We start from the raw sequence: 12,742 nt of genomic DNA on the forward strand, positions 1-12,742 counted from the left end.
TCTCCTAGATACACTACAAGAAAGGGGAACAGTCTCTCCCAGTGTGTCCCAAGGACTCCTCAGTGCCTTCACTCTGCCCCTGGGGATTCTGTCCTTCTCCACAGGATGACTGCAAAACCCACTGTGTTTCACACCAGCAACAACATGTACTTCCAACACTCCAGTCTTTGACCTCCAGTGGCTATAAAACTCATGAAAATCAGCCCCTCTCCTTTTTCTGGTCAATGGCTTTGGGAAAATGTTTTCCTTCTGTGAATCCCTATATGTTTCTCTCTCTCTCACTCACTCTCTCCTCTGTCTGAGACCAGGGCTCCCTCCCCTCCCCAGCACCTATGATCTGTATCTCCCCCAAACACAACTCCACACCTCACCTCCTACCTTCCAAGATGTAGTCTCTTCTCCCCCTTTAGTTGTGCAATTTGTCCTCTCAGTCCTCAGATTGACTTCTTGAGTATTCAGAATAATTTGATATCTATCTAGTTGTGTTCAAGGGATGAGGCAAACCTGTGGTGCTCTTACTATTCTGCCATCTTAGCTCTTCTTCTCTGACCATCTTCTTCCTTTTTCTTTTCTTCTCTTTATCTTCCATGTAGTGAGAACCCCTTGGGTCTATCTCTTGGCAAATTTCATGATAAAACTTTTCTGTCTTCTTCCATACAGGTTTCATCCTCAGCTTTGCTTCTCTTGTGTTGAAAAATGGATTTTAATTGTTTCAAGGTTTATATCCCAATGTTATCATCCAAGACAAGAAAGAGGATCTCTTTCCCTTGCCATCAACTAAAAGAATCAGCCTTCTAGTGACCTGGTCACCTAGAGTCAGTCATGGCTCTGAACCATCATTCTAAATGAGGACAAGTGGCATCTTTATGATGATTGACGTGAACTGATTGTGTCCCATCCATGCTTCAGCCTGTAACATGGTCTAGGATGCTTTCTCCTGATGGCCTTAGGCTGATCAGAGCCCAAGCCTATGCATGAGATGCATGAGGGTAGGGTCAACTAACAAAAAACCACATGCTGGCCATTTGAGAATGACAAGGTAGACAAGAACATAGACAAGAAACAATTAGCCTAATTCAGATGAGAAGACGGAAGTCCTGTGATTTGCTCTTCTCCATCCTATATTTTTCACCTTTCCCACATCTCCTATCTCAACTTCATTTTCCAGAAGGTCCACATGTACCATGGTGGATTCCTGCACTTCATCCCTCTGGATGTTCTCCTGCCCTGGGCTCCCTCTTTCAGCCCCTAAACAAATTAGAAGTTGTGCCTTTCCCAACGTTGGACTGAAATAAGTTGCTACACTAAGAAAGTAGATAGAAACAGCAATGAAAACAGTAATCAAATGAGGAAAGCAAAAATTTTAAGCTCCAAATACAGTGATGGTCTTTTCTTCCCCTGCTAATTTCCACTCAAAATGTCTCTTCTGCATGATCGGGGCTTGAGAATGATTTGTGGAGGTAATTAAAACACTAGAGTAACTGAAATCTAACCATGGACATCTCCACTAGCACTGCCATTGAAACAATCAGTCACAAAAGTCCATATTCAATATCTACAGACTGTCTATGCTAATGGACCCACCTACTGACATTGATTTGTAACCCCCAGACCCACCAGTTCACTGCTATTCATAATGAATGGCAGGGAGAGTGCTCTGACATGCGTCACCCATCGCATGTGTCCTGGTGAGGCTGAACCAGTTGCTGCTCTGCATTTCCATGGTAATTCCCACACTGTAAACCTGTGTCTTTTTCATTGTCTATTTGGTGCCAAATTTTCTGCATTTACATGCACTTTCTTGGTGATTTCGGTGTTTCAAAAGGCCCTGAAGCCCAGACGTGCAAGGTTGACTCGTGTTCAAGAGGGTGTGATGTGTCTCACAGATAAAACACTTGTGCAGGTAGGTCTCTCTCAGGCTCAAGATGCAGAACTGTGGGCCTTGAGTTCAGTGGTACTGAATCAACAATGTACAAATCCGGGAAAAGTAAAAGGTCTATGTGGAGCCACCTCAGAACGTTCTAAAGTAACATCTAGGGCACTATAATGATGTTACAGAAAAGGAAGGAAAAGAGCTAAATATGTGGGTTCATGAAATGACAACCATATCTTCTTTGTTTCTAGAAGCACCATGGGCAGCACAGCTGTGGGACTGAAAGTCAAAGACACTGGAGATCACAGTAACCAAACCTGGAAATGTTATATATTTCTGAGGTGGTATTTCAATATAGGGAAATACAACATAAGATAAATTACTGGGATATACATGTGTATATATAAGATGTCTTAAAACAAAAACACACATGAAATAAGGCTGTGTATTCATCAGATGGCAACTGTTCTGAGCAGAGGCTCCAAAAACTGAACCCCGTATTTCCCCCAGGAGCAGGTATTCTTCTGTTTTCAAGATCATCTCGTTACCCTCCAAGGAGACACTTGCACTGCTACCTCTCAGGCACCACATTTATGCACCTGTGACTCCCTGTTGGTTTTGCTAAAATGCACATTGTTATTCAGTGAACCTCAGCTGAGGCCAAGACCCTATATTGCCAACAAGCCCCAAGGTGATGTCTCTGCTACTGTCCTGAGGGCCTCAAACAGCCAGGACCTGTATCTGCCCTCCTCCTTTTATCCACAACAGGTCCACTCCAATAGGTGTCTGGTTTAAATAATAGAAATATCCACAGACAAAACTGTATTCTCCTCAGAGGCTCAGAGATGTTACCAAGGAACCATAACAGTATCAAGTCTCCAGTCAAAGTGAAAAGACTTTTAACAAGAAGAACATCAAACGTCTCAACTACTACAAACACGACAGGAGGCAAAAGAAGAAAAAACTATGAAATTGGCATCAATTCAACACAGACGTTTATTGAGGACATATTCCATGCAGGCGAGACTCCTTGCCAAGGATACAAATATTAAAAAGACGTGGGCTTTGCACTCAAGAGACCTAGGAATTAGAAGGGAAAAGGGACCTAAATGCAGGGCAAAAACAAATAGGAACTGGGTGTAGATTATCCACAGTGCAGGTTAAAGTGGTGGAAATTCCCACCAAGCAGAGACTGCTTCCACTATGCAGACCAGAGAAGGTGCGTGGGAGGAAGTAACACAAGATGCCTGTGACCCATGGAGGTCCTCAGACTTCATTTTACTCTAAGATAATTTTGAGATTTAAGTCTGAGACTCAGGTCAGAACAAGAATTCCTGTTAAACGACACTCAGCTTATACTGACAACTGATGCCTGAGCAGAAAGGAAAGACAAAAGCTGCACATAGGGACTTGCTGGTCCATCACTGCTGAGATGGGTTTAGGGACGTCCTGGTCCTGGGCTGCTGGGATCTCTCTCCAAAGGGAGGCCAGTGCACTGAGGTCTCCAGTGTGATTTGCTAGGAGGAACAGATTGGAAATGCTCTGCAGCAGGTGGGGATGAGGACTGTAGGGAGAGGAGCACTGGGAGGAGGAAAGGTGAGGACAGACACAAGGGGAAAGACACAGTTGGGAAAGAACAGAAACATGGTTCCAGAGTCTTACCAGCGTTTCCAGAGCCAGAACGCAAGACCTGCCAGAAGCACCAGGGGCACGATCACTGCCAGGAAGACCAAGCTCACAGGGTGGTCCTGCTCTGTTGGTTTGGTACACAGAGGGTGTCAATTCCCATCCATCTTGGGTTCAACTGCACCTTCCTGGTCCTTTTTCTCCTGTCACCCTCTGCCTCACCAACCACTCTTCCTCTTTCTCCTCTCCCATCCCTGCTCACAGATGGATCCTTCAACCAACCCTCTGCTTCCTGCTGTATCTACAGGACCCTCACACCCAGCTCTCCATTTCTTAGGTCACTAAATTTTAGTCCTTTATGGTCTGGAGTCCCTAGAATCCCAACTTTGTATCTGTCTCTCCTGCACTGCTGGAGGACCACCCTTTCCCTGCTGGGCGCCAGCCCTTTCTCACCCCAGTAGAGGACAATATCCTGGCCTTCTAGACTGCTGTGTCTCACTCGGCAAGACAGGCCGGCTGCCTCCCTGGCTTCCACATCCAAGGACGTCTGAAGATACCATGTCCCGTCAGCATGGGGCAAGACGTCGCCTCGCCGAGTGCCCTGTTGCTCCTGGTCACCCCGCATCCACGTCACCCACACTGGCTTTGGGTAGAAGCCAGAGACATGGCACACAAGGAGCAGATGGCCAGGCCCCTGACTGGGGCCAGTGGACAGCCAGGCTTCTGGCCTCACTGCAGAGACAGGACAGGAATTCTCAGACTGAGAGGGAAGATCCTCACATCGCTTTAGATACACACATCTTTCCACCTCTAGAAACCCACCACCATCAGCCGTCTCACTCTTGGCCCCTTTTCTCCCTGAGTTTGAGGAAATGTTGCAAGTTTCTGAGTGCAGAAAGAAAGCTTGGAGGGAGGGAGCAGGACTGACCTTGCCGCTGAAGATCTGCCTTCCCTGCATCAAGTAGACCCAAGAGGAAACGGGGGCAGATGTCATTAACATGTGCTTGTATTCGTAAGTTGACCACATGGTACTGATTGAATAGTTTGGAGACCTGCTGAGCCCTCCTTCCTCCCTTTGGAGATGGCCACCATGACGTGTTCTGGAAGCTCACGAGATCTGATCCTTGATACGCAATCCACAAAAATCCTACTGGTGCCTCTCCAAAGGGCAGCACACAGCTTTTGACCAGCTGTACCTGAAAAGGATCTGGCAAAAGAGACTGTAAGTTATAGGAAATGGGGAGGGAAAGAGATGAAATGAGGTAAGTAGAAGCCAATAACAGAGGAAGCAGAGGGAGAAGTTGAGGGTATTGGAAGGAATGGAGCAAAGTTTGGTTTAGGTGGAGGCTCACACAGAGGGGAAGTGGTGGTCACTGCAGCAGAGGAAGAGGTGAATGACTGAGGAAGGAACAACTGTTGGAGGAGAGACTGGAAGACTGTGGGCAGAGAACAGGAGAGGGCTCAGCAGGAGAGCTGTGATAAAACCATCCAGGGTGAGGGGGGGGTAGTGGGTACAGGGGACACATGGACAGATGTTGATGAGAGGACTCGAGGAGTAAAGCACAATTCAAGGATCAGTCACAGAGTGAAGGAGAGGAGAGTCTCTGGCTGGAGGCCAGGGAATGGGGTGGTCATGGGAGACTCTGGTGAGAGACAGGAGAACACAGCCTGAGGTCAAGGAGTGGAGGGGAAATAGCAGAAGTCGTGAAGCTTTTCAAGTTCAGGGTCTGGCTTCTGCCTCCTGAACACACGGGTATGATTCCGTTTTATGAAGGGGAGTCGAGAGGTTCAGCAGCCAGGGGAGGCTCTTTCCTGGAGGAAGAAGGAACTCAAGACGACACACACCGGCCACCTCCATCCCACCTGTCCTGAGGGACCCGAGCTCACATTCAAGCTGCCATTGACTGACGTGGTTCTGAAATATCAGAGGAAATGCAATGGATGCTGCATGTAATGACCTTTCCTGTTCCATCAGCTCCCTGTTGCTGAAGTTGCCCTTGGACCAAGGTCGCAGGTGTATGAGAATACCGGTCTTGCTGTCCCAGCCATGAGTCTGAAGCTCATCCAGCCAAGCTGAGCCAAGGTTTTGTGTCCAGGAACGGTTGTAAAAAGATGTTGTCAGGATGATTCGGAAGGAGTTCGGCCCCTGGAAGTCTGTGTCAGAACAGATAGAGTGAGGGAGGCATTGCAAAGAAGACAGAATCAGAAAAAGGTGCCAGCGAGGGGCACTGAAATCTGGAAGACAGGGAGCCATAGTTCTCTCAGGAAACACGTGTTGCCCAAAGCTCTGAGCCCATCATCTGAACCCATCGTTCAGCAGAGAACAGGGCCCTGGGGTCAGGGATGTGTAGAAAGGAACCGGGTGGACATTCTCATTCCCCAGATATGTGCTGAGGAACCAACACCATGAGTGCAAACACAGGCGAGTGTGTACAAACACAGTGACACACCCATGCAAACTTACATTACACACTCTTGCACAAACTAACATACACAGATACACATGCACACCTTCACACACAAATACACACATACACCTATTAAAACACAACCATACAGACACACAAGCAGTTGTGCACGCATGTCACACACAGGCTTGCACACATACAGACACACATGCAGATACACGGAGAGAAACAAACACAGGCACCTATCCGCACACACTCATACATACTTGCACACGTGTAGGCACACAAGCACATGGACATAAATGATGCACACGTGCACACATGCAGACACAGATGCACACATGGGCCTCTAAAAGCACACATTTATAACACACGCATGCAGGCACAGAAGCACACATATGACACACATGTTCACACACTGACACACAAATGTATGCACATCACACGTGTGTAGGCACAAACATGCACACATGACACGTGAGCACACATGATACACGTGTGCATGCGCATGTACGCATTTGCATGCACACATGTACACACATCACACACATATACACTCTCTGAGCAGGCCCAGAGTCCTCACCATCATCACTGTCACCACCTGGGACAAGAACCGTGAGCAACACCAGTTGCAACAACAGCATCTTATGTGCAGATGTTCTTTCTTTCTCTCCGAAAGTGGGTCTTCGGCGTCTGTTCTCACAAACCTCCCCACACACAGCCCCTCTCTTCTGACTTCCTTCTCAACACACACGCCTGCCCTGAGTCTCCGCGACAATGCAGATGGACTCCACCCTCAACCCTGGGCACCTACTCAGACTCTCACTTCCCCTCCGGGTCTGACCCTCCTCTCCCGCTTCCAGCTTCTCCCTGTCACCAGCCTCCATTCTGTTTCCCAAGGTCCTAACTCAGGTGCTGGGGACCAAGTCTTGGGTGGCATGGAAAAGGGACCCTACCTCTCGCGCCTTTTCTCCTCATCCAGACAGTAACCCATGAAAACACGGCTCCCCAGCATGCAGCCCTGGAGCCTGCTGTCACCCTGTCCCTCCTGCCCTTGGAACACTCCCCATGGACTCCCTTCCCTGTCTCACCCCCACCCCAGCCCATCCACATCTCTGATGTGTTACTGCTTGTGTTTAAAAACCATCAACCAGGTCAATTCGAAGATCTAATCGATTGCATTAAGGGATACAAGTTTGAGGGAGCATACAATTTGGCATGGAAAAGAGGAGCCCCTAGGAAGCGTACAAATAAGAGGTTTTTATAGGAAGGAAGTTGGAAAAATACAAGAAACAAATGTTTCAGGGAAGCTCACTTTCCCTTAATGGGGAGCTTAGAGGTCTAGCCATACAGATGACCTCCCCTCACTGGGGGATGGAGAGGACCCACGTGACAACGGACCTCACTGTGATGAACAGAGAATCCCTCGCTGACAGGGGAAGACTTACATTTCTGGGGGAGGTTGGAACTGCCGTTAGCTTAGGCATCAAACAAGGTTTGGGGACTTGGCTTGGCCTGAGACACCATTTTGAGTCCATGGGTTTCTTTTAACACGTTCTATTTGCTTTTCCAAATTTCCCCATGATTGCCTGTGTAACAGTATCAACAACCACCAATTCACCATTATTTTAGGGGAGAATCAGTTGTCATCAGAGAGACCACAGGACATTGAAACATCTGAAGAATACCCACTCAGTCGGACTTGCACTAATGTATATTCACTCACCAAACACTCACTTAACACCAGCCTGGTCCAAGCACCTTGCTACATGCACGAAAATACAGTCTTCACAATGCAATCACTTTATTCAAGGAGCTTTTAGTCTCTTTGGGAGGAAATAACACATACACCAAGAATTGTGTATTCTGGTGTGATGACTTACTTTTTCTTCCTTTTGTTTTGTTTTTTTTTAATTCGAGTTAACGCTATGCATTACTCAGCATTCATCAATATAAGTATAAAACTATTCCCTTCACCATCTTCTCTCATTCCCCACCTGCCTCCCCTCGGGTGACCAACAATGTGTTCTCTATTGTTCCCATTCAGTTTTTTCCTTTATCTCTCTTTTGTCTTTTTCATTTGTTTTGTTTCTTCAGTTCCACACGTGAGTGAGACAATAGGTGTTTGTCTTTCTCTGGAAGACTTACTTATTTCATGTAGCTTAAAACTCTCCAGTTCCATCTATGTCATTGCATATAGCAATATTTCAGTCCTTTACTTGACTGAGTAACATCCCATTATACGTATATACCACACTTTGTCCTTCTTCACCCATCATCCGTGGACACTGGGTGGCTTCCATAATTTGGCTACCGTAAATAATGCCGCAGTAAACATAGGGGTGCGTGCATCTTTTCAAATTGCCATTTTCATATTACTTGAGTAAATATACAGTAGTGGAGTTACAGGATCACGTGGGAAATCTGTTTTTAACTGTTGAGGAAACTGCATACTGTTTCCACAGGGGCTGCACCAGTTTGCATTCCTACCAACGGGGTACAAGGGTCCTTTTCCACATCTTCCCCAACGCTTCCTGTGTGTCTGAATTTAACCGAACTGACAGGAGTGAGGTGGCATCTCATTGTGGTTTTGATTTGCATTTCCCTGATGAAGAGTGATGCTGACCATCTTTTCATGTGTTTGTTTGGCCATCTGGATGTCTTCTCTGGAGAAATGTCTATTCATGTCTTCTGCCCTCTTTTTAAATGGATTATTGATTTTATTGGTGTGGAGTTGTACAAGTTCCTTGTATAGTTTGGATACTAACCCTTTATCAGATATATCATTAGCAAATATCTGTTCATATTCTGTACATTGTCTTTGAATTTTGTTGATTGTTTCCTTTGCTGTGCAGAAGCTTTATATTTCCATGTAATCCCAATATTTTATCTTTGCTTTGTTTCCCTTGTCTCAGGAGCCATTTCTAGAAAAGTATTGCTGCAGCTGATGGAGAGACAGATCTGCCTGTGCTCTCTTCTGGCATGCTTATGATATCAGGTTCCACATTGTGGGGGGTTTTTTTTTAACATTTATTCATTTCTGAGAGAGAGAGACAGAACACAAGCAGAGGAGGGTGAGAAAGAGAGGGAGACACAGAATCCAAAGCAGGTTCCAGGCTCTAAGCTGGCAGCACAGAGCCCAACGTGGGGCTCAAACTCACAGACTGTGAGATCATGACCTGAGCCGGAGTAGGAAGCTTAATCAACTGAGCCACCCAGGTGCCCCACACGTTTTGATCCTGAATCCACATTGAGTCTATTATGGCATATAGTGTAACAAAGTGGTCCAGTTTCTTTCTTTTGCATGTTGCTGTCCACTTTTGCCAACGCCGCATTTTATTTTTTTAATATAATTTATTGTCAAATTGGTTTGCATACAACACACACTGCTCATCCCAACCAGTGCCCTCCTCCCTGCCCATCACCCACTTTCCCCTCTCCCCCCCGCATCTACCCTTAGTTTGTTCTCGGTCTCATAAGAGACCCAGTCTTAAGAGTCTCCTCTCTCTCTGTAACTTTTTTTTCCCCTTTCCCTCCCCCATGGTCTTCTGTTTAGTTTCTCCAGATCCAAATATGAGCCAACACCACATTTTAAAGATACTTTCTATTTGCCATTGCATGATCTTGTCTCTTTGTAAAAAAATTAATTGGCCATAAAATCCTGGGTTTATTGCTTAGTTCTCTGCTCTCTCCCATTGATCTGTGTCTACTTTTGTCCCAGTACCATAATGTTTTTATTACTACAGCTTTGTAGTGTAACTTGAAATCTGGAATGGTGATACTTCCAGCTTTGTTGTACTTTTTAAAGATTGATTTGTCCATTCAGAGTCTTTTTGGTTCCATACAAACTTCAAGATGGGTTGCTCCAGTTCTGTGAAAAATGCTGTTGGTATTTTGATGGGCATTGCATTAAATCTGTAGATTGCTTTGTGTACTATGGACATGTTAACATTATTTTTCTTCCAATCCATGAGCATGGAATATCTTCCCATTTCCTTGTGTCACCTTCAATTTGTTCATCAGTGTTTTATAGTTCTCAGAGTACATGTCGTTCACCCCTTTGGTTAAGTGTATTCCTAAGTATTCTCTTATTTTTTGGTGCCATTGTCAATGTGATGGCTTTCTTAATTTCTGTTTCTGCTGCTCCGTTATTGTATAGAAATGCGTGCATTTCTATATATTGATTTTGTATCCTGTGACCTTACTGAATTCATTTATTGGTTCTGTATGTTTGGGGGGAGTGTCTATAGGGTTGTCTATATGTAATATTGTGTCATCTGCAAACAATGAACATTTTAATTCTTCCTTGCCAGTTTGGATAACTTTTATTCCTTCCTCACATCTGATTGCTGTGGCTGAGACTTCCAGTATAATATTGAATAAAATTGGCAAGAGAGGAAATCCTTGTCTTCTTCCTGTCCTTAGGGCAAATGCGCTCAATTTTTCACTAATAAATTTGATGATAGCTGTGACATCACTGCTATATATGTGACCATCTGTTCTATTGTACTTTTTTAATTTCCTATATCATTTATTTCTGCTCTAATCTTTATTCTTTCTTTTCTTCTACTGCTTTGGGGTTTTATTTGTTCTTCTTCTCTAGCTCTTTTAGTTATAAAGTTAGGTAGTTCTTTGAGATTTTTCTTGATTCTTGAGGTGTGCCTATATTGCTATACTCTTCCCATTTAGAACACCTTTGGCTGAACCCCAAAGATTTTGGGCCATTGTATTTTCATTTTCATTTCTGTCCATGTATTTTTTCATTTCCTCTTTGATTTCTTGTTTGACCCACTCACTGTTTAGTAGCATGTGATTTAACTTCCATGTATTTTATGCTATTTCAAGGTTTTGTTTTGTTTTGTTTTTTTGTTTGTTGGGGTTTTTTGTTTGTTTTTTGGGTTTTTTTACTGTGGTTAATTTGTAGTTTCACAGTGTTCTGGTGACAAAAGATGCTGGCTACACTTTGAACTTTTTGAATTTGTTGAGACTTGAGACTTTCTACTTTCTTTAAATTTACTTTTTCCTTTTAAGTTCTTTATATTATTATTATTATTATTATTATTATTATTATTATTATTTTGGATCTCACTTCTTTTAATGAGCAGATTAAAACACACCTAGGATCTAGCTTCTTTTTTTGTCTAGACTTCCTTGTAACATAGATATTACTCGCAGTAGCAAGAATACAAAAGTCTTTACTAACATCAAAATAGTGACCCAGATAAAATGAAAAGACAGAGTAATTCACCTCAAAGAAAGAAAGAACAAAGTAAACAGAACCATTTATATGCTGCTAACAAGAGAATGATTTGAGAGCTAAAGACACTTGCAGATTGAAATTGAAGGATGAAGAAAGATTTATCATGCTAATGAACATCAAAAGAAAATAAGAAGCTGGAGTAGTCATTCTTGTATCACACAAGCTAGGTTCTAAAGCAAAGACAAAGGCTGTCTTATGTAGTAAGAGATGAAGAAGGTTACTACATCATAATCAAGGGGTCTATCCGACAGGAATATCTAACAATTGTAAATATTTATGCTCCCAACATGAGAGTATACAAATATATACATCAATTAGTAACAAACCTAAAGAAACTCGCTGATACTAATAGAAAATAGTAGGAGACTTTAATACTCAATTTAAGTGAGAGACAGATTACTTAGCAGAAAAATCAACAAGGAAACAATGGCTTTCAGTGACACACGGACCAGATGGATTCAATTGATATACGCACAACATTTCATTATAAAGCAACACATACACGCTTTTCAAGTGTAATTGGAACATTCTCCAGGATAGATCACATGCGGGGTCATAAATCAGGCCTTGACAATACTCATGGATAGGAAGAACAAATATTGTTAAAATGTTTTACTACCCAAAGCGATCTACACATTTCATGCAATTCCTATCAAAATACCAGCAGCAAAATACCACAAAGATAGTACAAATAATTCTAAAATTTCTATGGTACCACAAAAGATCCCAAACAGCCAAAGCAATCTTGAAAACGCAAGGCAAAGCTGGAGGCATCACAATTCCAAGCTTCCAACTCTATTACAAAGCTGTGGTGAACAAGACTGTATCATAGGGGCACAGAAACAGACACATAGATCAATGGAACAGAATAGAAAATCCAGTAATGGACCCGCAAGCATATGGCCAACTAATGCCCAACATAGTAGGAAAAAATATCCAATGAAAAAATGAGTCTCTTCCACAAATGGGGTTGGAAAAACTGGACAGCAATATGCAGAAGAACGAAACTGGACCAATTTCTTACACCATACACAAAAATAAAGTCAAAATGGATAAAAAGACCTCTGTGACACAGGAAACCATCAAAATCCTAGAGGAGGACTCAGGCAGCAACCTCTTTGACCTTGGCCTCAGCAACTTCTTACTAGACATGTCATGGGAGGCATGGAAACAAAAGCAAGAATACAATATTGTGAGTTGCTCAAGATAAAAACCTTCTTCACAGTGAAGAAAACAATCAACAAAACTAAAAGGCAACCTTCAAAATGGGAGAAGATATTTGCAAATGACATATGTGACGAAAGGCTAGTGTCCAAAATCTATAACAAACTTATCAAACTCAACACCAAAAAAAACCTAATAATTCCATTAAGACATGGGAAGAAGTCATGAATAGATATTTTTCCAGAGAACACATGCAAATGGCTACAGACACATGAAAGGATGGTCATCACTACTTATCATCAGGCAAATACAAATCAAAGCTACAATGAGCCATCAGATCACACCGGTCAGAATCGCTAAATTAACAACACAAGAAACAACAGGTGATGAAGAGGATGTGAAGAAAGGGGA

The 12,742-nt window shown here is 43.5% G+C and overlaps 1 protein-coding gene across 1 annotated transcript; it reads right to left on the reverse strand.

Annotated features, from left to right (window-relative positions):
- Positions 1-2,298: 2,298 nt before the first annotated feature.
- On the reverse strand, positions 2,299-7,132 carry LOC102948833 (T-cell surface glycoprotein CD1a-like). Its single transcript, XM_042976108.1, has 6 exons — positions 6,491-7,132; positions 5,387-5,653; positions 4,428-4,706; positions 3,953-4,231; positions 3,536-3,626; positions 2,299-3,390 (listed from the first exon to the last, which is right to left on the reverse strand). Exons 1-6 carry the CDS (start codon positions 6,549-6,551, stop codon positions 3,312-3,314), a joined length of 1,056 nt encoding a protein of 351 aa, XP_042832042.1. The 5' UTR covers positions 6,552-7,132; the 3' UTR covers positions 2,299-3,311.
- Between the last annotated feature and the right edge of the window lie 5,610 nt (positions 7,133-12,742).

Source organism: Panthera tigris, chromosome F3 (assembly GCF_018350195.1).
Source record: "Panthera tigris isolate Pti1 chromosome F3, P.tigris_Pti1_mat1.1, whole genome shotgun sequence".
NCBI classification, from domain to species: Eukaryota; Metazoa; Chordata; class Mammalia; order Carnivora; family Felidae; genus Panthera; species Panthera tigris.

What these genes read in the sequence shown, in the direction of transcription:
- LOC102948833 (XM_042976108.1), bottom strand. Translation starts at nt 6,551, where the DNA reads ATGCTGTTGTTGCAACTGGTGTTGCTCACGGTTCTTGTCCCAGGTGGT. An exon ending in GGATATTGTCCTCTACTGGG is followed by an intron (nt 3,627 to 3,952) that starts GTGAGAAAGGGC and finishes CCAAACCAACAG; the next exon opens with AGCAGGACCACCCTGTGAGC. An exon ending in TTCTGGCTCTGGAAACGCTG is followed by an intron (nt 3,391 to 3,535) that starts GTAAGACTCTGG and finishes TGTTCCTCCTAG; the next exon opens with CAAATCACACTGGAGACCTC.